The sequence below is a fragment of the Trachemys scripta genome, chromosome 21 (assembly GCF_013100865.1).
Source record: "Trachemys scripta elegans isolate TJP31775 chromosome 21, CAS_Tse_1.0, whole genome shotgun sequence".
NCBI lineage: Eukaryota > Metazoa > Chordata > Testudines > Emydidae > Trachemys > Trachemys scripta.
In genome coordinates this window covers 8,940,573-8,965,871 of record NC_048318.1, presented here as the reverse complement: position 1 = coordinate 8,965,871, position 25,299 = coordinate 8,940,573, and the positions used below count along the sequence as shown (strand labels likewise).

At 53.4% G+C, this 25,299-nt stretch overlaps 1 protein-coding gene across 1 annotated transcript in view; it reads left to right on the top strand.

Moving 5' to 3' along the window:
* The first annotated feature begins 5,870 nt into the window (after positions 1 to 5,870).
* Positions 5,871 to 25,299, top strand: part of IGSF9B (immunoglobulin superfamily member 9B) — a 98,711-nt gene continuing 79,282 nt past the window's right edge. Inside the window, exon 1 of the mRNA XM_034754506.1 lies at positions 5,871 to 6,160. Coding sequence (XP_034610397.1) covers positions 6,082 to 6,160 — 79 coding nt within the window. The 5' untranslated portion in view covers positions 5,871 to 6,081. The remainder of the gene's footprint in view (positions 6,161 to 25,299) is intronic.

Genomic DNA, 25,299 nt, shown 5'->3' with positions numbered 1-25,299 from the left:
AGTCTGAGCCCTATGGGATGTAATTAGTGCAAAAGCCTCAAACTGGCCTTCTGGACAGGCAAGAACACCCCCCCAGCCCCAGTGAAGTAAGTCTGTGCCATCCTGAGGTGCTGAACACTTGTCTCCCATTGACTCCAGTGACAGCTGCAAGTGCTGCTCAGCTGGTCTCTGGAACGTGCGTGGGAATTACTTCCGGTCCAGTTAACTACTGGACTGGCTCTTCGACCTAGACCTGGGGCTCAGGGCCATCACGCCTTTCTCCTGGCTCGATCCCAGCAGGTTGGGCATTAGCTCTGAGGGGTCCTGGTATAGTCAAGATTGAGACCCACTTACCTAAAGAATGCCATGTGCCCTATTATCCTCATTTGATCCTAGCTTGATCCCAAAACCAGACCGAGTGAAGGGACTCTCCCATCTCTATTTAAATAAATGCAGCTACAAATAGAGATGAAGTGTGAAAACAGCAGGGAAAGAATCTCATATAATTAACAAATTAGACTGGAAAAACAAGGGTGTGAACCGACCCCCGTTCTCCAAACTGACGAACATATTTTCAGTCTCTCAATGAATGATGATGGCTCCTTCTTTCTGCTGTTCGGCTCTGAAAGCCATGTACCAGGAGCAAGGTTGGTCTGGCTCCATCTATCACAGGCTAATTATACTTCTGATGCCTCCCAGCTCTGGCTGCGTTAGTATATGTGTAATTGGTGTTTTTATTTTTCTTAGAATGGGGGCAAAATCCCAGCTAAAAACACCAGGAGTAGCTGTGTCTGGACAGGAAGAATTTTTTCATTGCTTAAATCTGGAACCTACTATGCTGACTCTAACACAGGGGTCAGCAACCTTTCAGAAGTGGTGTGCCGAGTCTTCATTTATTCACTCTGATTTAAGGTTTCGCGTGCCAGTCATACATTCTAATGTTTTTAGAAGGTCTCCATAAGTCTGTGCTATAGAACTAAACTATTGTATGTAAAGTAAATAAGGTTTTTAAAATGTTTAAAACGCTTCAATTAAAATTAAATTAAAATGCAGAGCCCCCCGGACTGGTGGCCAGGACCCGGACAGTGCGAGTGCCACTGAAAATCAGCTCCCGTGCCGCCTTTGGCATGCGTGCCATAGGTTGCCTACCCCTGCTCTAACAACTTGTGTAAGTATAAATAAAGCACCAAAACTCCTCTTCTCCCTGCTCTTCAAAACTTCTCCCTTCCTGCTTTTTGCTGTTGGTTTTCCCTTTAGAAGTATATCTTTTAACTCTGTAGCAGGACTGGCTACAGTTGGTTCAAAAGATGCTCGATAAGATAGTTATGTCCTATCTGCTACTGTAATGTGTGGTCCTGTCCAGTGTTCCATGTATGTAACTGAAAACCCATGTGCATTCTGGGCTCTGCTCTGGTGGCTAGAGGGATAATGGGGGATGTAGGTATTAAGCCTTAGGAAAATGAGGCTCTTGGCTTACAAAGTGCAGAGCATTCATGTTGCTGAGTGACTATCACTTGCACTTGTTGAAAATCAGGATCATGATTGCTGGGGGCACTGTGCCCACCAAGGGCAATTACTGCCCCTGTAAAGCAGTCGTACCAGCCACTCCTGTCCCCACAGCCACTGAGCTGACGTTAACAGAGGTGGGAGTTGGGGAAAAGACATCTGGCTGAGGGAGAGTCATGGGAGGCCTGATCCAAAGCCCGTTGAAGTCGCTGCAGAGAGTTCCATTTATCTCACTAGGTTTTGGATCAGCCCCTTGATACCAGAGGCGAGCGGATCTGCAAGCTTTCACTTCCTACCTCAGGATTAAGAGCTGAGTCAGAATTTTAAAAGGTCTCGGGTTTTGCTAGCAAAGCAAACTGCTTCGAACTTGGGCTCGGGTTGGTGGGAACCGCTGCAAGGTCTCTGCCTCGGAGTCCCTCTCCCCATAACTGTCTTCATCAGGCCATCTAAAATGGCTTAATGGAGCATAATTAAGAAAGCTACCGAAACGGGGTGTGCGGTTTATTTTTTTTTTTACTCCCCAGTCTTGCCCTATCCCCTGTGGCTCTCAAAACTGCAATAACAATCTGCTTTAAGGAACTTTTCTGTCTATCTCCAGGGACTACAAGAGGGAAGAAAATTAAGCTGAAAGGAAGAACATCAGTAATGCAAAACCACATCCCCAAGTAACACACAACCAGCATGGCCCTTGCAAACACAACTTGGGTGGGAAGCCAGGTCTCGGGTTCAATTTGTAGGTGTATTCACAAAGTCACATGCTTCTCCCAATCCATGCCTGGGCTCCCCACTCCCAGCCATGGCCCAGACCCTCTGTCTCCTCACAGCTCTCTGCTCCCAAGACCCTCAAACTGCCTCCTAGCTGGGGTTGTCATCTTGCCAGGAAGCTGTGTGGCCTGCTTAGCTCTGTGATGTGTTTCAGGAGAGGTGAGTCTCTTCAGGAGGGTGCAGGGGGCAAGTGTCTCTCCCCCATGGGGCATCTTAAGGGAAAAGGGGGTGCGGCTTTTCTCCTGTCTCAAAAAGTCCCTCTCATCTACCCATTAAGATCCCCTCCTCCATCCACCACCTCCTCTGCTGCTCCCTTTATGTCCAGTTAGTGATTTACTGGTATTATGGTAGTGCTTGGAGGGCCCTACAGTGCTAGGTGCTGTACATCTCAATAGTGAGAGATGGTTCCTGCCTGGCAGATCCTACAATCTAAACAGACAGGGCAGACGAAGGTTAGGAGAAAGAAAGGATGGCCGTCTCCCTTTTCTAGATAGGCTTGTGAGGGAGAGAGAAGGGTCAGATTTTTCCAAAGATCTCAGCTCCCTTCTGTGCGTCCAAGTGAGTGGTCAGTTGTTCCCAAGAGCTCAGCGCATTGGGTGCTATGGAGCCCCCATGGGAGCTGCTGCATGCTGAGCACTCCTTTAAACCTGGCTGTGATGCACCCAAGGTCAAGCAGGGAGTCTGTGGCAGAGGTAGAAACTGAAGCCCTGGGTCTCAGTCCAGTACCTTAGCTACAAGACCGTCCTCCCTCTTGAATCTGACTGCCCTCTCCTCCCCCAGCCTGGTCTTAGTCTCTTCTCCAGAGGTATTTCTGCCTCTTCTCTAGCTACCCCTGAGGTGACAAATACCCCCACCATGTCTCTACTGCACAACATCTCCTCAGTTACTACAGCCCATGCATTACGAGCAGGGAGGCCTTTAATAGCAGGTAGCTCTCTCCAGATCCGGCTGCTCTAGAAGGCCCACTAGAACTGGATCCTACCAGCCAGGGAGGAGGTCCCTCAATATTTCCCTATGGGTCTGAGAGGGATGGGGGTGGGATGGGTCTCCTCCCACTCTCAAGAGAGCAGATGGGATGCAGGCTCCTTGGTTACGCCATAGAGGGGTGTGTGTGTGAGAATGTTAGTCAACTATGCCCCCTCGTCTATCTGTAAGAGCACAGGAGAGGGGACCATCCCCAGATGACATGGAGAAAGTTGGGGGCTGATGAGGGAGGAGGAGTGTGGGGCATGTGGCTTTGTGGTCAGGTTGTCGTCTCTGTTCTCCAGGCCTGGGCCTGATGTGGGGTGGGCAGCCAAGCTGAGATCCACCTGTTCCATTGGCTCCTTGGGCAGGGCGGTTTTGTTATGGGGAGACGCTTCCCTTGGGGAGTGATTGGGTCTATGGGAAAAGGTTTTTAGAGTGAGTGCAGATTCCCAGAGGGAGGGATTACCCCGAGGGTGGGGATGTGGGCTGGGGGACATAGGGGCCCTTGGTGGGAAGAACAAGGAGAGGGGCTGGCCGGTTGCTGAGAGGGGGTGGCCACATACCCCTCTCTGAAGGCAGATAAGGAGAGGGAGAGGCAAAGAAGGGGACACCAAGTGGTGATACACAAAGCAGAGGGCACAGAGGACAGGGCACCACCTCTTTGTGCAGAGTGGGGGAGGCAGATGGTGAGGGACGCAGAGAGGAGTGCAGGGCTGGGTGTGGCACAGTGGGAAGTGGGCACTGGGTGGGGGTGGCACAGTGGGATGGGGGTGGAGGGGAGTAGGTGGCAGGGGGGGAAAGGCTAGCACAGTGGGAAGAGGGTACTGGGGGCACAGTGTGGCCAAAGGGGAGAGGGTGGCATGATGGGATACTGGGGTAGGGGTGGCATAGAGGATGGGGGTGGTATAGAGGGGGTGCAGGGGAGAGGGTGGGATGTGGTACCAGGGTGGTGGTGGCAGTACAGGAGGATGGGGGGTGGCACAGTGAGGGAGCAGGGGAGAGGGTGGCACGGGGATGGGGTAGGAACTGTGGGGGTACATGGGAGAGGGTGGCACTGGGTTGGGGGGTGGCACAGGGGGATGGGGTGACAGTGGGGGTGCAGGGAAGAAGGTGGCAGAGGGGGATAGAGTACCAGGGATGGGAAACATGGGAATGTGGTACTGGGGTGGCACAGGGGTATGGAGGGGGGAACAAAGGAATGGGGGGTTCAGGGGAGAGGGAAACAAGGGGATAGGGTACCAGGGATGGAGGGGGAAATAGGCTGGGGTACCGGGGTGGGGGTGGCACAAGGGGATGGGGGTGACAGTGGAGGTGCAGGGGAGAGGGTGGCAGGGGGATGGGGTACTGGGGTGGCACAGGGGAATGGGGTGTCAGTGGGGGTGCAGGGGAGAGGGTGGCATGGGGATGGGGTGACAGTGGGGGTGCAGGGGAAAGGGTGGCATGGGGATGGGGTACTGGGGTGGCACGGGCATGGGGGTGACAGTGGGGGTGCAGGGGAGAGGGTGGCATGGGGGTGACAGTGGGGGTGTAGGGGAGAGGGTGGCACAAGGGGATGGGATAGCAGGGTGGCACAAGGGCATGGGGTGACAGTGGGGGTAGAGGGGAGAGGGTGGTATGGGGATGGGGAGGACAGTAGGGGCGCAGGGGAGAGGGTGGCATGGGGATGGGGTACCGGGGTGGCACAGGGGGATGGGAGTGACAGTGGGGGTGCAGGGGAGAGGGTGGCACAAGGGGATAGGGTGACAGTGGGGGCGCAGGGGAGAGGGTGGCACAAGGGGATGGGGTGACAGTGGGGGTGCAGGGGAGGGTGGCACGAGGATGGGGGTGACAGTGGGGGGCACAGGGGAGAGGGTGGCATGGGGGTGACAGTAGGGGTGTAGGGGAGAGGGTGGCACAAGGGGATGGGATAGCAGGGTGGCACAAGGGGATGGGGTGACAGTGGGGGTAGAGGGGAGAGGGTGGCATGGGGATGGGGAGGACAGTAGGGGCGCAGGGGAGAGGGTGGCATGGGGATGGGGTACCGGGGTGGCACAGGGGGATGGGGGGTGACAGTGTTGCAGGGGAGAGGGTGGCACAAGGGGATGGGATAGCGGGGTGGTACAAGGGGATGGGGTGACAGTGGGGGCGCAGGGAAGAGGGTGGCATGGGGATGGGGTACCGGGGTGGCACAGGTGAATGGGGGGTGACAGTGTTGCAGGGGAGAGGGTGGCCCAAGGAGGAGCGGTGCAGGCTGGGGGTGGCCTTTCCCCGCCCAGGACTATCAGCAAGCGGGGGGAGAAGCGGGCGAAGTTGCCGGGCCCGTGAGGGGCCCTGGCCGCCCCTCTGCAGCCCGGGAGCCCCCGCCTGTCCTGCCGGGCCCTTGCCATGCAGTGTGAGCAGGCGGGGGGGGGGGGGGGGAAGAGGCGATCCCGACGCCTTCTCCCTGGCAATGCGCATGATTCTGCGGCTCTGTGCACTGCGCGCTCCAACCCACCTTGAAACGGGGCCTGCCTCCCTCCCTCTGCCCACCGCCCCGGCACTGGCAGCGCCCCAAGCCAATCAACGCCCACTCTCTTTCCCTCCGGCCAATAGACGCCAGGCGGGGGCGGACCAGAGGAGCTAAAGAGCCCAGGCTAGGCTACGCCCTGAGACTTTGGGTGAGCTGTGCCCTAGCTACTAGTGCAGGTGCTTGGTGCATGTCAGGAGAGAGGGAGAGGGGGCTGCAATAGGAAAGGAGGGATGGGGAGAGTGGAGGGGAGGCAGCAAGATCCAGGGATGAGGGCATGAAAAGGGCACCAGGAGGATCCTTTGCACCAGCCAGGGGCTCTGCAATGAATGGTCTCCAGCAAGAAGGGCACTTTTGAGATAGGATGATGCTCCTTATTGATGGTCGGTAGTACTATGATTTGGTATGTGGCCACTTTGATAGCAAGTGTAATCACCACCAGAGGACTTGCAGCTCAAGGTGAGTTGAAGTGCAGCATCTCGCTGCTGTTTCCCCCCGTCTCCCAGTCCTTCTGCCTCTAGCAAATAGCTTCTCGATCTGCCTGCCCCCCTGCCTCTTTATTTTATTTTTATTTTTTGCCAGCCTCCCCTGAGTTGCAAGCATCTGAGCCTTTCTGTTGTTGTTGCAAGTTTCACTCCGGGAAGGAGGAACTGTCAGGGGGATTGTATAAACTTGCAAATCTAAAGCAGCTGATTTGGGTGCCGGGAAGCTAGTTGTGAGAGTATTTCAAGAGTCTGCCTGCAGGGAAACCTTTTGGTCTGACCAGTAGAAGATGCTTACAAGAAAGAGCAGGCTAGAGAGAGAGAGAATTTTTCTTTCTCATACTTTTCTGAAGCATCAGAAGAAGAATAAGTTGGTATTTTATTTGTAGCCTGTTTATTATATTCTTTGCTACAAGAGCATCTTCAGCTTTTAAGAGCGGTGGTTTCTTTCTTTCGTTTTTTCTCTCCCCCCCACCCCCCGTTTTTTAAGATGTGGGGAAAGCTTTCAGAGTCTGTAGAGAAATTCCAGGTAGACAAATGTAGAGTTGGCTAATACATTTTATTTTTGATTAAAACGTTATTGTATTAGCCAACAATTTTTTTTTTAAAGTGAGCACACAATGTTGCTATTTTAACAATGCTACTAGAGAGCCATTGAGGGGCTGTTCACTTTTGATATTTTTCTTCAGGATAAAAAAAAGGGGGGGGACCCAATTTAGCAGAGAAGGAATTTGTTTCTGCTGGTCACCAGTTAACAGCTCACCTTTTCTGTTAGAAAGAGGTGACTTTAGAGACCTCTTTTGAAGCCCTAGAATTAATAGGGGAAAAAACCCTGGGTCCTTTTCCATGTATTTTTTTTTTTTTTTAACTTAAAGCTGAGCAAACTTAATTATGTGGCAAATGCCAGGTAGGACACATTTTTTTTTCAATCTGTTGTGGACTTGTAGGTGCTTGTGATCAAATGACAGGTGCAAACTTCTAACAGGAGGTGTTGAAATCGATACAGTGCGCTTGTTTGGAAGGCGGTGGAGAGGTGGGGGGAATGTGAAATCTTATTCAGAGATGTGACTTCAGAGCAAACGTCCTTGCCTTGAGCAACGCGCTGGTAAAATGGGCTGGCCGTTCTGCTATACGGCTACCGGTTACAGCATGAGATGCGACTCGTTTCATGTGCATTGCTTATGTATGATGGTTAAGTACTTTAAATGATTCCTAATAGTGCCTGGCAAAACAGGGTTTTTTATTCCTTTTAAGGAATCGGCAGAAAAAGAGCTAGAAGCGCCTCAAGCATCTTATGAAAATGCTAATCATGTTAAAATGACCTCCCTGAGGGCAGTCAACCAAAACTCACGAAGTTTATGAAACATTAGCTTGCACACAGCACTGTGCATTGTGTTCTTGGGTTTGGAGTCATTTGAATGCTGCAAAAATACTCTCCGGGGCTTTGGAATTTTCTCTTTCAAGAAGTGAACCAGATGAGCCGTGGCTGGGAAGGCGAGGAGGCTGTGAGTGACTGATCCCTGTGTGAGGGAAGGAGAGGAAGCCAGGATATCTTTCGCCCACGCCGACAGGAGGCACGCTTCCTATAGGTTTTTCTTCAGCTACTTTTCACTGGGCCAAAGTGGCCTCCCCAGACCTGCCACTCAAGGGGGATGGAGCAGGATGAAGTTTCTCCTGGTTAAAAGCCCTTCCCTGCTTTAGTGAAGGTACAGTAGGATGTGGTCAATGCAAAGTGTGTCCAGTATTTTTTTTTAGAGAGCATATCTCATCCCCTCTTTTTCTCTAGGCATAGGGGCTTTGGAGCAATGTCAGCCCTGCCCCGCTGGTTGTTAATGGCATTTCTCCCGTGGCTTTCATGCTTGGATCCCCAGGAGCATCACACTTACTCAATAAGCCTCAAACGCTCCCTTTGTGAGGTGGGTGGTATCCTCTCCATTTTACAGATCAGTAAACTGAGATGGAGATTTGCTCAAGGTCACTAAGGCAGAGCTGGGAATAGAACCCAGGAGTCCTGATTTCCCATCTCCTGCTTCAGCCACTTGATAGCATTCCTTCTCATCAGTGGCATTGCCTCATTCATCTGGCTGTCACCAGCAAACCTCTTCAACTTCAATGTGGATCCACAGAGGTGTTTCTTTAGCCAGCTGACCCTATTACGCCTTCCAGCCAGTGGTGACCAACAGGTTATATAGCTGAAGAGGTCAGATGACTACTTCAGTTCCAGCAAATGCCTTAATCAAGGGAGCCCGATGGAAAATTAAATTTCGACTTCTTGGCGAGAACTTAGTGCTTGGAAGTGAGATTGGCATCTCCATGAATGAATCATAGCAGTCCAGTGGGCTACTGAAAGAACATCTATAGTAGCCCTTTTTCACCAGCCCTCCATATCATTGTCCAATTGCCTGTATGCTTGCTGGATAGAAAGGACATTTATCAAGAGTGGTAATTGACCAGGTGTCCCCTCTCAACTGCCTGAGCCCAAGGCTGTAGCCCTGCAGGTAGACAGTGGTTGCCATTCAAAGTGACCCTTTCCTGATAGCCACCACCATTATTTCTTCTTCGCAGTATAGGGGAAAGCTGGCATCTCAGTCCCATATTACTGTTTATTCTGGGTACTGTGGTAGTGCCTAGGAGCCCCAGTCAAGGCTGGTGCTAGGTGCTGCACAAAAACTAAACAAAAAGACCAGACACTACCTGCTCCAAGGAGCTTACAATCTAAGACAAACCAGTGGAGACAGGCAGACAGATGGGTGCACAAGGAAGAATGGTAGCCTCTGTTAGGCCAATGTACTCTGAGGCCAAATACTGTAATGGCCCTCAGATACGGGCCCCCTGGTAGGCAACTCCACTCTCCAAGTTCTCCATCGTTGCAGGGTCTATTGCGCCCTACTCTGATGGCAGGTATATGCTGAGTTAGGGATGTGATGTGATGTCCTCCGCCGTGGTGACTCCCTGTAAGTTGCTGCTTCTCCCTTGCTGCTGATGGGCTACGCTTGGCATCTGTAGTTGGTTCAAAGAGTTGGCCAAGCCCTTTCCACCAGCTGAAATGCTGGGGTCTGCCGAGCAGGAGGATAATTTGCAGGGGCAAGTCCAGAATGATTCTCTGTCTCATGGAGAGATAAAGAGGGGAAGTTCTTGTTGCTTAAAAATACCATGAATAGAATCTCTTCTTTGCTGGAGGGTTGGGGTGGGGGTGGGGAGAAGCACTCTGCCCTCTTCCTGAGTGGAAGGGGATGCTTAACTCTGCGAGTGCCGTAGGAAGACCAAGAGCTCCCGGCTGGGGCAGCGCCTGCATGTTAAACATGGGGAAACAGGAATTCTGGGACAGAGCATGTGCATTGATGGGGGTCAAGGGACTTGGTGTCATGCGTGTGTGCGAGTATGCGTGCACGTGTGCGGTGGGGGTGTGTGTGATGAGTGAGTAGAGTAGACGTGCTGAGTGAGTGTACTATGAATAATGCGTGGGAGCAGACTGTGAGTAGACTGTGCGTGGGGCGGGCGAGCTGTGTAGTGAGTCTGCATGTCGATGAGGCTGGAGTGCCATTGTGTGTATCATGAGTGAGTCTATTGTGGATGGTAGGGGAGTGTGTGCGTGTGCTGTGTATTGTAAGCCTGTGTGATATGAGTGAGTGCACTATGCATAATAGGTGTCCTGTGTGCTGTCAGCCGGCTTGTGTGTGTGTTGTGTGTTGTCCCAGCTTTGCGCAGTTGGCTGACTAAGTAGACCTTGATATTACTACAAAGGGTTAAGGCAAAGGACCCCAGCATTATAACAAAAACAAACTGGAATAAACAATTTACATCCTACTTTACAACATTTGTTTTATAACATTTGTTTATTATTTTTGTTTCTAATGTTTTAAACAAAACATCCCTATTTATTTCCTTAAGCCACCTTCTCTTGTACTAAATTAAAATGCATTTGTACCAGCTGAAATATATTTACGTAAATATTGACTGCCTAGAATGCTGGCAAGAGCTTTGCCAAGTTTGTGTACGGAACAGTGAACTTGTCAGCATTTGCTTGAATACCTGGCCCAACTTTAGTTCTCATCCTCTGCTTTAGGCCTCAAATCTTGCATCAGGCCCGGTGCTCCAAGCTCTCTCCCATGCACAGTGAGGGCCGTGGGGGTGTGTCCCCTGTGCATAATTGTCCTGTGCACGAGGGGGCCCGTGAGCGTGTGTGTGTTGTGTGTCACGAGTGAGCGTGATAGAGGTCAGTGCACAGCAAGGGCCCTGAGTATATGTGTACTATGCAGTGTGTGGAGGGGTCATGTGAGCACGGGAGGTCCGTAAGGACTTTCTCCTTGGGCTTTCAGGCAGGGCAGGCTAACAAGGAGAGCTGTCTGTGGAGGGCTGCTCTGTATGATTCCTTAGAGCAGTGGTTTTCAACCTATGCTCTGCGAACCTCTGGGGGTCCACAGACTATGTCTAAGATTGCCAAACGGGCCACACCTCCACTGGAAAATTTGTAGGGGTCTGAAAATGAAAAAAGGTTGAAAAGCACAGTCTTAGAGGGATGACTAGTCTGGCCTCAGTGTCCTGGCTCTGGAGAGCTGTTCTGTCTCCCCTTGGGATGCCTCCATGTGCATCATCTCTGTGGGTGCAGCCCAGCAAGGTCTTACCCTTAACCTGTGGGGCTGAGGCAGGACAGAGCCGGGCAGCTGTCTGCATGAGCCTGACATGCTAGCTTGCGTTTCTGCAGCTCTTCAGCCAATAAATGAACTGCGAGGAGTCTTCTAGGCCAATAGAATTTGGAAACCAGAAGTTGTCCCCACCAGGCTGGTAATGGGTGGGAGGAGACGGCCCAGAGTTCTCCTCTGTCCTTTCGCTGCAGCTACATGCCCCCAAAAACCTTCAGCGCACGAGACAAGCTGGCCAAAGCCAAGGAATTCAGAGTGAAGGCTGTAACTCCGTATCGCCTGCGCGTGACCCTGGAGGCAGCTAGGCAGTGGCAGCCTTCGCTCCCGATGACTTGGCTTTGCAAAGTTAGTGCTGAAATCTGCAGTGTGTTTATTCTAGGCCCTGTGTGCTCTGGTGGTGGCACTGCACCAGCGTGGGTGGTCTGTCAGATTCCCCCCGTGTTCTACCACCGTGCTCTACAGCACCCCCTGCTGGGAGAAGTTGGCACTACAGCTGTGTGTGCCTCAAGCATTCTTTCACTGGTCCCTGTAGTAGTTCCAGCTGAGAGATGCTGGTACTGCAGCAACTGTGGGTCTGCTTGCAGCTAGCACCCCGTTCCCTGCAGCCTCTCCTGGCAGGTGAAGCTGGGATTGGACTAATTGTGAGCTGTCCCATAGCCACAACCTCCATCGTTCCCTGCAGTGCTGCTGGAACTGTGGGCAGGCACGTACGCCCCTTGTTGCTAAAGCTGCTGATGTCTCATCACAGCATGCAGTAGATACAGTTCTGGAGTCTCCTTCGCATCCCCTTTGATAAGCGTCAGTCCTCCTAAGTCACTGATTGGAGTTCGTAAGGGCAGCACTACGTCGCTTTGGCTGCTGTCTTTGCCTCTTCTCTTCCCCCTTTCTGCCTGCTTCTGGCTTCTGCAGCCATCCCCAGGATCTTGAGGGGTGGGCAGTTGGCAGTGAACTGATCCAGTGCAGTCTCAGCCTTCTGCTCACCCCTCCATGCCCCGGCTGAGGAAATAGGTGCTGAGGCGTCACGTGGTGATGGCAGGATGCTGTGTTGTGACTCCCTGGGCTCTGTGGTCCTGGCCTTGGCCTGGTCCTTCTGGTGAGCACTAGCTGGGAATCTGCACTTTGGCTACTTGGGGATCTGCCCTTCCTGTCCATCTGTCTTGCTGCAGGGCGGAGGTGGGTGTGTAGATGTCTCCCTTGTGTTCTCTGTCTCCTGCCCACAGGAAGAAGGAGAGAATCAGGCTATAGGAGACGGATGGTGGGCTGTGCTCTCTGAAGCCTAACGGCTAATAGCACTTTTGCCTGTTACAGTGCCTTCTGTCTGAGGCTCTCAAAGACCTGACAAGCATGAATGAGGGGAGAAAGCATTGTTATTCCCTTGTTTCTGTTGGGGAAACTGAGGCACGGAGCGGGGATGTGCCTTCCATGAAGTCCTCTTGTGAGCCAGTCACAGAGCTGGGATCAGCACTGATTGACCCTGACTCCTGTGCCTTAATTAATTACAAGACTTGGTGATTATCCCTGCCCTGTAAGGTGACCCTCCCCCACCTTCCCAGGGAATTCCCTCCCTTATCCTCAGCTCAATAAGGAGTTCCACCCTCTTCATGTAAATGAGAATCACTGTAGCTGAGGACCTGTGGCAGTCGTGGCATGACCCTGAGGCAGACCGTCACGCCATACGCACTCAGGAGCTCCCTCCAGCTGGAGAAGTGGCCCTTTGCAGTGCAATCTCTCAAGACCAGGCTGGTAACATTGGGTAACTCCATGCTGCTCCCCTTCCAGTGTGGAGCCCCGTGACTTGGCGTAGCAGATCTCCCCCTGAGAGCTCTCCATCCCTTGTCCTGGATCAGAAGCTCTGATTGCAGGGCTTAACCAGAAGGGACCAGAAGGACCATTTAAGGCCTTTGCTAAAAGCTCTGGGTTCCTGCCTCCTGCCCCACTGAAAGTGTCTCCTAGTGCCACGCTGCTACTTCCTTCCTACAACTTGGGGACTCCAGGGGAAGGGAGGGCAGCAAGGACCTCTCTGGCCTGGTGACCCCGCCACCCCAGCCCAGCTTTCAGAGATGGCTAGGAGGCCCACACCATTGCTTTAGTAACAGGATGGACCCCCCAGAATGGGAGAAGGAATAATACAAGGAGTTGTGAACTCCGTGGGCTTCTGATCTCACACCAGTTTCACAGAGGTGAGATTCTACTGGGTTCAGTGGCGTTATTGTAGCTGTCATTGGAGTAAGGCCGTATCTGTCAGGGAGCGGCAAGGGGAGGGCATCTGTAAGGATAAAGTTGTGGGTGGTTGCTTCATCCTTGAGGGTTTGGAGTGAAACACCAAGGTTTCTCTAAACAGTCTGCAGGAGCTACTCTGGCTTTGTCCCCAGGTTGCTCCTCTGGTGCTACAGGGATCATCGCCGGTGGGACTGCTTAACTCAACCGAAAGGGGCTGCAGAAGGTGATGCTGAACTCAGAGCCCCGGGGTCTCTGTAGGTCCTGGCTGTCCCTGCTGGAGCAGCGTCTCTTGCCTTGTCTTGCATGAGTTAGAGCACAGGGGGCTGAGAAATGGCATGCCAAGGGCTCGGTGTGGTGTTCCATGCCTTGGATATCAACACCCTGCTGGGTGTTCATGGGAGCGTTTGGACTGGCATCTGGCCCCGTGCACCTGGCAGGGTGTTCAGTGAGAGGGCTTGGCAATGGGATTTGCATGGAGTATAAATGGGGGAGCTCTGGAGTCAGCACATCTTAGGTCGTATGCTTTGTGAACATGGCTTTCTCCCTTCCCCTAGTGTGTCCCCAGGGCTTGGGGGCTCAGAAAGAGAGGGAGGCGCATGGGTGGCTGTCAGACTGGGAATAAGGGCAGATTGTGGTGGTGATGATTTGGTTTAGTTGCATGTTGTAGAAAAACCCACCCGGCGAGGTCTGGGTCCTGGGACACCCCTGTTCCTCTTCTGTGCTGCAGCCACAAAGAGGAAACCTCTGGATGGAACGTGGGGCTTGGGAGAACTGGGGCAGACTGGGCTATTTCCCCATCTATCTTTTAATCTTTGCTCAGTGGCTGAGACTTGGGGGATCTTTTCCTCCCCCTCCCTGATGTCTAGCAGAGGGACAGTGGGGACCAGTAATTCCCCAACCTCCACGGGGGAGCAAAGACTAATCTGATTTATCTTGATTACTTCCGAGCCTCTAATCAAAGAGCAATGTAATCGCCCAATCCCAGTGGCAGTGAATGTCTCTGCTGGAGTCCCAGCCTGGTAGCATCTCGCTGATTGGGGAGAGGCAGCTTGTGCCTCGTGCTGGCTGTGGCATGCCCCTTGTGATCCTCAGTGAAAGAGGCATCACAGATAGGAAGGCCCCATCTCCCTCCATGGCCCCAGCGTTCTGTCTAGCGAGAGGCCTTGCTACTCCTCGCTTCCGTGCGTGGGGGCATCCCTCCGGCGAGAGACCAGAGGAGGCAAGGCTCTGAGAACTGCCCTCTCTGGAGCTGTGGCAGTGGCTCGGTGCTCTGAATAGGGGATTGAGGAGGTGGGTGCATGGCTGGGTCTGCTGCTCGGCCTGGAGTGCCCGTGCTGGCAGAGGTCGGGGGCTGCTGGCAGGTGTCTAAGCTGGCAGAGTACAAAGTGTTTGTGTGGGAGTTATTAGTTTTGGGGTTGTAAAATCGCTGTGTCCGGAGTCGCTGTAAACATGAGCTGGTTTCATATGTACTGGCAATAGAAACCACCAGTATCTGGTTACCGGCGTTTGCAGGAGGCAGACAGGCGCTGGCTCGGCAATAGGTTTTTGTCACACCCCGCTTGCACCCACTGGCCCGGGCCTGCTCGTGCCCGCTCCTCTCCTGTTTCCTTGAGGGTGTTGGGGGTTCATTTCCATAGGGTCCTGATGCGCCAGACGCTAGGTTGGCCCATTCTCCCTGTGGGATAGGGTCTGCTCTAGTGGGGAGAAGGGTTTGTGTGAATGTAGCATGCAGACAGCTGGATTCGCTGGGGATGGTTGGGTCTGAAGCAGGTCTCTGACCCTGGGGGTTGTTTCCACTTGACTTTCCTGCCGCAGCTGATCAGTGCTGAGTTTAGGGGTGGGGGGGAGCTGGTGAGTGAGCACGTGTGAGCGGCTCTAGGGACAGCCATGTAGGCAAGGGTGTGCGCGCTTCCTTTGTGCCCTGCAGGGAATCCCAGGGGATGCTTGTTCCGTACGGGCTTCTCTTTCGTGGCTGTCTCCTGCTCTGTATGCATGCCAGGACTGGCTACCAGTCTCCCTGGCAATCCCCTGGCACTCCTGATTGTAGGGCTGACCTGCATGTGCCCAACTAACTGCTTGGCAGCTGGCACTGTCTCACCAGCAGGGCAGAGCACTGCCTCCCTTAAAGGCACCGTGCTCCTATTCAGAGGGAAGAATGATCATCTCGTGCATGCGTGTTGGAATGTCGGTGCTGCGAGGGGACTGGGACACATGCTTCAGAACAGGCAGCTTTGTGCTGTTGTGTTGTGCCTAGGTCAGTGTTGTACTATTCTTAGCAGGTGGGAGTGTGCTGTGGCTTGGGTCAGACAGGAGAGGGCCAGAGTGTGGGTAGCCTGTGGCAGAATACTAAGGCCCTCGTCTGCTGCCCTTGTGAGAGGCAGCGGTACGTGGGGATGGTCCTTTGCCATGTGCATCTGGAACTAGGAGAGTGGTGCCACAGGTTGTGGCTGGTGGCAAGTTATCTCCTAAGGGGAGAGTTGGGTCTGGGACTAATGTATGAGATGGGGCTGGAGTTCTGGGTTCTACTCCGGCTCTGCCACTGATCTGCTTCGTGGCCTATGGCAAGTCACCTCCCATCTCTTCCTCAGTTTCCCCATCTGTGATGTGTGGATAATGCCAACCTCACCAGGATGCCGTGGCTTAATTCCCAGCTGCAAAGCACTTGAGGACCCTAGCCCAAACCAAACCTCAAAGCTAATCTATCGATATCTTTGTGAGCATGCTCACTTTCCGTGTGTTTGAAGGGGAAAGGAACGCCCCCCCATGGAATAGGCAGAGCAGTCCCGCAGTAGGTCTCTGACCACGTTCTCTGGGCCAGAAGGTATGGGGCATGAATCCTGCAGCGGGGCTTGCTGAGGACGTGGAGTCTGTGTTTTGGAGGTGTGATGGAGTTTCTGCCCCACACAGGACTGACAGGCCTTAAGGTGGTCAAGTAGGCCAGTTATCTCTGCAGGCTGCACCTGGTGGAGGAGGAGCCAGGGAGCTAATTGAAAGCTGGCTCAGCTGTGCAGGAACTGGTGGGGACCATGCAGCCAGGTAACAGACAGGGGCTGCTACTGGGACAGGGCAGTCGCTCCCTGGGAGGAGGGTTTGGAGCTGGTACACCCAGAGAGAGAAGGGGAACCAGAGTGGAGGGATGCAGTCTATGAAGGAGCCATGAGGGCTGGGAGAGGAAAGCCTGGAAATGCTGGGTTGAGAGTCCCTGGACTGGAACCCAGAGCAGAGGTTGGGCCCAGGTTCCCCTACCAGCCACCGTAGGTGTGGCATAGACCTGAGGCAGTGAATGGGAAGATTGCCTAGGACGGCTGACGGAAAAACTTTGATATACCCCAGAAGGGGGGAAAACACTGAGTGAGTGACCTGGCCGGAGGGCTGAGTCACAAAGACGATGCTGCGGTTCCTGGAACGAGAGGGAGACTTGGAGCAATGGCATGCGAACCATGGAAGGGGGCGTTGGCCTCCAGAGCTAATCCCCAGAGTGACCAGGAGGCGCCAGCCCAGTGGTGAGTGGAGCACCCCGTGGCAGGAGGGGAGCAGTTAGAGGCTTTGTCCTTCAGGTGCTAGGTAACCATGGTCTGTTTTTTGGAGGTTGCTCCAGGAAGAAGCAAGATACCATGGCTGCTGCTTGAAATGAATAAAGGACATGAACATTGGTGTCCTGATGGGCATTCGGCATCCAGTAGTTTCTGATCTCAAGGCTGTGTGTGTTTTAAGCTATAGGTGAACACCTTTAAAATTGCAGCATTTGGCCACGTGGCTTCTGGGGGAATTTTTTATTTTTAACAACTTCCGCATTTAACTCAGCAGAGGCAGCATAGTCTAGAGCAGTGGCTCTCAAACTTGTTTACTGGTGACCCCTTTCACACAGCAAACCTCTGAGTGCGACCCCCCACCCCCTTATAAATTAACACTTTTAAATATATTTAACACCATTCTAAATGCTGGAGGCAAAGCAGGGTTTGGGGTGGAGGCTGACCGCTCATGACCCCCCATGTAATAATCTTGTGACCCCCAGTTTGAGAAGCCCTGGTCTAGTGGGCAGGGCACTATACTGGGTGTCAGGAAACCTGGGGTCTGGGCTGGCTCTGCTACTGACCAGCTGTGTAGCCTCGGGCAAGTCTCCTCTCATTCCACTCTTTGTCTTGCCTGCCTAGATTACAAGTTCTTGTTAGAGTGTGTGTGTGTGTGTATTGCGCCTAGTGCAAAGGGTCCCTGATTTCAGCTTGCACCTCTGTCCTACTGTAATGACTCCCCCTTCCCCTGAATTGATGGTTACAATCTTACTACAGCTTACCAAAGTTATTTCTCTAGGAATTGTCTTGATTGTATAATCCCCTTCTCTCATTCGTGTGGCCTGGAGGGTGGTGGTGGGGACTCTCAAAACAGCATTTTGGAAAGAGATGGTGGGTGGAAGATGAATGCTGTCCAGCATACTGGATGGGAAGGTCTATGGACACTGCCATTATCTTGTACTCTCCTGATGGTGCCGGGGGAACTTAAATGCAACCATAGAGGAGACATGATCTTACTTAGAGGGTCACCAGTGAAATCCCTGTCCCCTCTGCTGCATGGTTCTCTGCTTCTGAAGGAGGAAAGAGGGGTTTGAACTTGAAGCTTCAGGGAGCCTGGTTCCTCTGAACCTGATGCATAGACCATTAAGCTGTCCCCTCTGGTTATTCCAGGTCTTCCCCTCCCTCCTTCTCCCATTTCTGCTGTGTGACCTTGAGGCAAGTCACTTGACCTATGTGTGTCTCAGCCAATCCATCTGGAAAATCAGGTTAAAAAAGCAGGGATCTTGCTGCAAACCCAGATGCTGCTTCTGAGCTGAGGCAGAGAAGTGAGGAGGGAGGGGGAAGGTCCCTGATTATGGGACCAGTGGGGCTGTTATCCTGGGTGATGGATTCAGCCAAAGGGGGTTGGGTCAGGGAGGCGGGTCCCATCAGAGCGACACAGATACCCCACCAGCAGTACAGCCAGCCAGTGTTCTGGTCGGGAAGGGCAGGCAGCCTGCAGAGTCAGACGGTCTTCCTCAGTAGTTCTTTAGATGACTGAGCAACTAATTGCAGCTTTCTGTCATGTGCAGTTTCTAACTGGCTGAGCAAACCCCCACCGCTCCAGCCGAGCCACTCGTTCCTGTCATGTTCCGCTGGTGATGTGATCTGGGAGGGAGGCGGATGGACTCCAGCTCTCTGCTACCCTCCTGGTTAGCAAGGGCGGGGTCCTTGCCATCTTAGTCTCTCCCTAGAGCAGATCCTCCTTGCATTCTAGTGCCCCCCTGATGAAATGCCAGTGGCTTGTCGTCCTCGATCCCCGCAATATTCTGCCTTCGATGCTGTGAATGGGATGTGTCAAAGCAGATTTCATCTCTGCACCGCGGGTTCTCGCACTGCTCTGCAGGGTGAGAATAGGCTCTTTGTTACTGGTCTCTGAGAGCTTTGGGTTGGGCTGATCCTGCAACCTCGGGGTATGTCTGGTGGATACATCATCACCGCCATGGGGTTGGGTAGCAGGGCGCAGCTGGGCTTTGCGGCTTGTGCATCTTTTCTTTCTACTCTCCAGAAACTGGGCTATGATTGGTGGGGGGTGGAGGGGAGGGTTAGGTCCAAATGGGGCAGCGGGGTACCTCTGTGCTGATTGGTGGAGGTGCACACAGGGTCAAGGCTTTCAGGCCTCTGATTGGTGGTGGAGTGGGGAGGGGGGACACATATGTGTCACTGATCTCTTGGCCCCTGATTGGTAGGGAGGCACATCTCTCAGGCTTGTTGTCCAAGTCCCAGCTGGCCCTGTGGAGTGGCAGAGTTGGTCAGTGAGCCCGTTAATTACTTGTTGATGGCAGGGGGCCCTGCACACATCACGCTCCAGTGGGATGGTGCTTTCGCATCCTCTGAGCTTTCCCGCGACCTCAAGTGAACCTTGCGATTGTGCTGGCTGAGCGCGAAGAGATTGCTCCAGCGTGCTGAACGCTCCGGGAGCCTCCTGCTGCACGGCGTCCCGGGGCACCAGTGGAGCATTAAGGGCGCAGGCAGCTCTGCGGGCACTGGCACTGGGGGATGGAGGGAAGGGTCATGTCGCCATTCAGGCAGCACTGACTAGGGTAGGATATTTGTCTGCTGCTCCTCTCTGGCTTCTCTGGACTGGTGTCTCCTCCATTATTTGCCATATGGGGCTTTCAGGGAGAAGGCTTGGCTGCCCCAGGGCAGGGGTTCATTTTACCCGATTGCGTGCCTGTGCTGTGCTGGTCCACAGGCAGCGTGTATAATGAGTGTACCAGTTGCCTGGTATGGATGTGAAGAGTCTCCCAGCCAAGCCCCTCTGGCTGCTTGAGAATCCCCCAGCCTCGCCTTCTCCCTGGGAGGTTGGGGTTATCCCCGTTTTCATGAGGGACGTTGAGCACAGAGAGGGGCAGGCCAGAGATCTGTGCACCCAGAACCAGGAATGAGACTTGGGGATCTAGACTCTGAACCCTGCCCTGCCCTGCCGGAGTCAGGCACAGAACCCAGGCGCCCTGACTCCCAGCCCGCCTGCTTTAAACATGGGACCCCACTGCCCTGCCAACCGTGCACTGTTTCAGAGGCCCAGACTGCGCTCTTGTATGGGATTTGGTACTGAGAGGATGGCAGGATTGAACCTTTGGGGTTAGCGGCAACCTGCCCAGTGAACTGTCCTTCCTTTTCTTCCCCACTTGTAGTGGAGCTTTGAGGGATTCTCTGTCATTTGATGGGTCCCATGTGCCCAGCTGGCTGAGAGAGGGTCTTTCCACTGGGCTCGATGCACCTTTCTCGAGCCCTTTCTGCCTCTCTCCTCCCCCTGTATAGCAACTCTGCACCAAAGTGAGAACAGCTGCGAGGCAGAGCTGGTGACAGAGCGTTAACACTCCTGTTATTGGACACTCTGTCTGAAGTGGGGCCTGGATTCATCCCACAAGCGGAGTCCCATGTCAGAGTCTGGCACCCTAGAAAGATCTGGGGCTTGGAGAATCGGTTGGAAATGTCCGTCGAACTGCTGCTGTTGCCCCCTGGTGGAGGGGGAGGGAGCCATGGTGGCTCTGACCCATTGGGATAACCCTGGGAACGAGATGGCCAAGTGGAGTAGTGGAACCCAGTTCTGAATATTTGAAGCCTGTAGGCATCCAGATGAGCTGACAGGGCTGTCTTCTACTTGTCATGGGCTGGGTGGCTCTGCTGGGATAGGCAGAGCAGCTCTGAGTGCACGCCCCTTCCCCTCTCCCTGTCAGCTGAAGGGAGTTTATGGGGAGGAGTAGGCTGGCTAGGTGGAGGGACTGCAGGAGCTCTGAATGCCCAACATGTTTCTACCGGACCAGGGTGACGGGAGATGTGCCCATATGCTAGGGAGTCTATGGAAATATGGTAGTAGGGTGTCTCCTCCCTGATCTCGTTAGTGAAGCCTTGCTCACGGACTCCTATTTGTGAGGCAGGTGTTATCTCCACGTTAGAGATAGGGGAAACTGAGGCACGGAAGTTGGGTGTGTTGGCCAAAGGAGAAGAATGAGTCTGTGGCAGAGGTAGAAATGGTACCCAGGCGTCCTGACTCCGTCCCCCCGCACCAGTTACCGCAAAACAGTGCTTCCCTCAGAGCTTGAAGTAGCCCCCAAGAATCCTGATGTCCAGGTTCTCCAGGAAGGAGCTTGCAGCGGAATCCAAGGGACCTGACTGCTTGGGCTGCTGGATGCCGCATGTTCTCTCTCGGGACTCGTAAAAGGCCCTGCCACAATTGAGTGTGCGCAGTTGTGTTGTGTTCTAAAGCTTGTTACGAAGGACCTAGACAGAGCATGGGACGGGCACGCCTCACATATGGACTGAAATAACCCCCTAGTTCTGCCTTTCCTGTCATCGCTGATTGATGGACACGGCCACAAATGCAGTACCTGTCACCGCACATTCGCTCTGCTCCACTATTCCATCTGTCATGTCCCAGCTCAGGGTCGGACATGCTGCAGTCCACAGCTATGGCTCTGTGTTGATCCAGAGTGTTGGACATCCCTCATGGCCACTCTGTGTCCTGGGGGTGATGGGGGTGTTCGGAGTACTCATGATGGGGCAGCAGAGCCATGAAGTTCTGTCCACCAAGATGGTGGGGTCCAAGCTGTCAGAGCTCTAACAAACAAGAGGCCCTTTCTCTCCCCGCCATGCCCCAGAGAAGTGAGAAAATCCACAATGCAGGTGTGAAATCAGCTATCAGAACACTTCTGAGACCTGAATGGATCCTACAACCGACAGTGTTCGCTTAGAAAGATACTGCCTCATACGTGATGTGCCCATCTCCTGGTGCTGGCTTGTATTTCAACCAAATGGGCTGCAGAATGCAGAGGACATACTCATTTGACTGGGGGGCGGAGAGGGGGGGGAAGAGAAATGGAAGATGTGTGGGGGAAGAGAAAGAGGAGTGGAGTTACTTCTGTTGCGTACGTACTGACCTGCCCAGGAGCAGCGGGGCTTGTTTGTGTGTGGAAGTTCCATCAGGGCCAATCAATGTGAGCACCCATGCCGCTCCTGCAGAGTTGGCACACATGCCAGCCCTGCATTTCTCTGCCCACCGTGCAAAGTGGCGCTTGCAGTGTGGTACTTGTGCACATGATTCGCAGAGTTGCGTGGGGCCTTTTAATACCCATAACTCTTCTGCATCTCTCCGTATGGCCAATCGCAAGCATTCAAAAAATCATGTGTCAGACCACAGAAATCCATGATATGTTTAAATAATACCTTTGGGATTCTTTTCATTTGCCCTCTGGCTTTTTAATCTTTAGGTCCCATATGGGTCATGCTCTCAAGCTTTTCTTCACAAACACAAGGGCCGGAAACTTACTTTGTAAATGAAAGGTGAAATTCTCACCTGATCACATGCCTTCAGGAGCTGGGGCTTTTAAGAAGAACACCCAATATTGTGAGACTCGTAAAACTCTAGGAGCTGGTGATGCTGATCTCTCCAGCACCAGTCACTCTAGTATCTATAGTGCTGTGCTGTAAATGGCAAGTTTTTTGGAGCGCACCATGGGTGTGCGTGCATATTTTGTAGACTCAACAGGTACTTGTGACCCCACAATCTGGCAGAGTTACTGAAGAACCCTCTGCTGTTGTGGATGCTGTCCCATTTCCATCGTCTCTTTTGCCAGATCACAGGTGTGGTTAAATGCCTGAAGGTATCCTAAATGTGTGTAACTGTGTGGGACTGTCCCCAAATGTACTGCTTGGGTTGGAGGTGCAGTTAGTTTTCCCCCTTGTCCCTCTTCCCTGCCGCAAGGGCATGGGATGCTGGCATCCCTTGCGAGATTTTTGAGCCCAGTGCTCCTCGCCCTCCCTAGGAGAGGGGAAGTTACTAGACTGGAACGGTAATTCTGGGCCGAGGCCACTAATGTGCAGACAGAGTGAAACTTGCTAGTGAGACGGGGGCATCTAGCCAGGTATGTGAACCAAGCAAGAGAGGGAATCCAGAGCGAAGAGCAGGGCTGGGGGGTGAAAGCAGGGATCCCCACAAGAACTGGAAGAACTGGGTGCTTGTAATTCTAATGGATGGCAGACAGCTTTCCTCACGTGGAGGTGAAGCCTAGCCATGCATGTGGTTACTCCATTGGCTTTTTGATTAGATACCGGCACTGCAAGCGGCCAGAAACTGACCTATTTTTCCTTCACTCACATCTCAGCACTTCCATTCCAGAGGCTACTGCAAGGCGTATGCATGCTGCCCACTCCCTCTGTGCCAAGCCTGTTTGTTTGGGCAGCAGTGGGCAGGAAGCACTTGGCAACCTGTGAGGGCAAAGTTGCAGGTGTGTGTAGTGGATCCTGCTGGTGGGAGAGGACCAGGCCCATCAGTGTGTACAGGCGGCTCTGACATGCCTGGACTTTCCTCTCCCCTCTTGGAAAGAGGGAATGGGATTTCAAACCTGGCTTGTGTTCATTCGGCTCCAAATGGTCTAAGCCCAGGCAATGGCTTAGAGCTGGGCCCCTAGTCACTTGGTCCTGGCTCCGTTTGAAATGAGGATGTTTTTGAAACACCCGTGTGCACCCATGCACGCCTTTCGCTTGCTCAGGCTCCCTTGTGCGTTCCTTTTCTTGTTCATTTGTTTGCTCTTCCCACGCTCATCTGTTCTTTCCCACTCGTTCCTTCCTTCTCTCTCCCATGCTCATCCATTCTCTCTCCGTTCATTCTTTCTCTCCATTTGCCTTGTTGGTTCTTCCATTCCTGTGTGTTCACTCATCCATTCTCAGCTTCGCTCTTTCTCCATTCACACACGCTCCCATTCCCATCTTGTTAGTTAATGAGCTGCTTCTTGGAGCTGAAGTTAACCGCCTCTACTGCTTGTGGGTGGGCTGTGAATCTTCATGCCTAGCTGACATTGACTTCCCCTGGGCTCGCTCCTGATTGGCGGGGGGTGGAAATCCCTTGCTTTGGCCATGCTGCCCGGAAAGGGCTTATTGCCAGGCCAGTTAGAAGGGAGGGAGGAAGAGGGAGCATTTACCTCTGCATGGGACAGTTCTTGTCTGTTCTGCTCATCTTTCCAACAGAAAAGGGGATGGTGCAGTCCGTCCCCTCCAACTTAGCTGCTGCTGCCTCATGGAAGGATTCCAGGTCCCAGAATCTTCTGCAGTGATTTGTTCCATCACTTCTTAGCTGTCCGCCTGCCTTGTTATGTGGATGACTCTGATTATACCCCTTGGTCTTAGCCCCGTCATGGCCTGATTTCCAGAGAGGCAGAGCACCTGCAGCTCCTGGTGAAGCCGTGTTTCTTCAGCAACTTGGAAAATCAGGTTGAGTCTTTGCCCGGGGCTGAAGGATGGGATGGTGATCTTCAGAGATGGATTGCCATGTGGAGGTGGACGGCAGGGACGTCTGTTGAAGAGAACTCATCCCCTTAGCTTCTGGGCACAGGATAATAGCTGATGCTCATGAATCCTCTTTCATCTGCTGATCCCAAAACACTTTCCAAATGCCATCACCGATCAATCTAGTGCCCTGGCTCTGCCTAGCCTGTCAGAGACATGCGTCCTGTCTCTGAGTTTGCAGGCTCAGGCAGCGCGAGGTGATAAAGACGGGCCAAGAAAGGGGGTTCAAGCAGCGCAGCGTAACGGACCGCATCTTATGGAGAGAGCGAAGCCTGTTGAATGCTGGTGGCTTTGAGAAGGGGCTGAGGCAGGAGGGGGAATCCAAGGAGTGGGATGGGATGCGGGGAGAGGGCTTTGGAGGAGGTGCATGAGGAAGACAGACCCTTCCAGGCACAGGGAGGTGAGAATGGGAGGAGGGAGTGAGGTGAGGAGCATTGAGGGCTGGACTCAAACCCTTCCTCCTCACTACATTCTCAGTGATAGGGAGCCAGTGGAGAGATGTGTGGAGCTGGGTGGGGGAGATGTTGTCAGAGCAATGCATTACTTGCTGGGTAGATGGGAGGGTCTAGAGAGAGAGGTTGGAGATGGCATGGCATCTTGCCCTTGGCACCGGGCTGCGAAACATATGTTGGCTCTGGGAGTGGGAGGTGGGTGTGGGAGGATCCTGGCTGTGAGGGGTGAGGAAAGGGAGGGGGTCCCAGACAGCCCTGAGCTCAGGTGCCGGGGAGGATGGTGGCAGGGGAAGGGGTGAGGTGAGCAGAGGGGATCTGCGCTTGCCGTGCATGGTTTGCGGAAGCAGCGGGGCACCCCCGAGGAGACATTGGGGAGATGGCCACAGGCTGGAGAGGGAGCTGCAGAGCTGCGCGTGTTGCCAGGATAACGCCAACAGCCAGAGCATGGGAGGTCACTGGCACAAGGGGGGCAATGAGGGAAGAGTGCGAACAGCTGACTCACCGGCGCCCCTTCCCGCAGCACCCTGGGTCTTCCCCAGATAGCCAGGGAGTCCCTTCCTGAGCTGTGCACTATGTTCCCTTCCTTCCCTCCCCTCCCCACACCTGCTCAGAGGGAGGATGGTGTTAAACTGGGTGCAGGCTGTGCATTAAATGGCTCGTTAGTCTGCTTGCCATCCTCTGTGCGGAGAAGGGGTGCCTGCGGGGCTGAGGGCTCAATGGCATCCTTCCAGACGTCACTGGACCCTTTGTATCGGGCCTCAAAGATACACGCCTTGTGCTATTTTTTTGTCTCTCGTCTGTAAAAGCCTCTTTGAAGCTGCCTTGGAGAATGGGCTGTCCTGTCCCAGCGATTCAGCAGTCCCTGAACAGAAAGATTTGACGCGTCAGGGCTGGTGTCATACTGAACACGAGACTGTTCCTCGCAGGGTGTGCATGCCAGCGGAGAGCGCTTCCAGCTCCTGC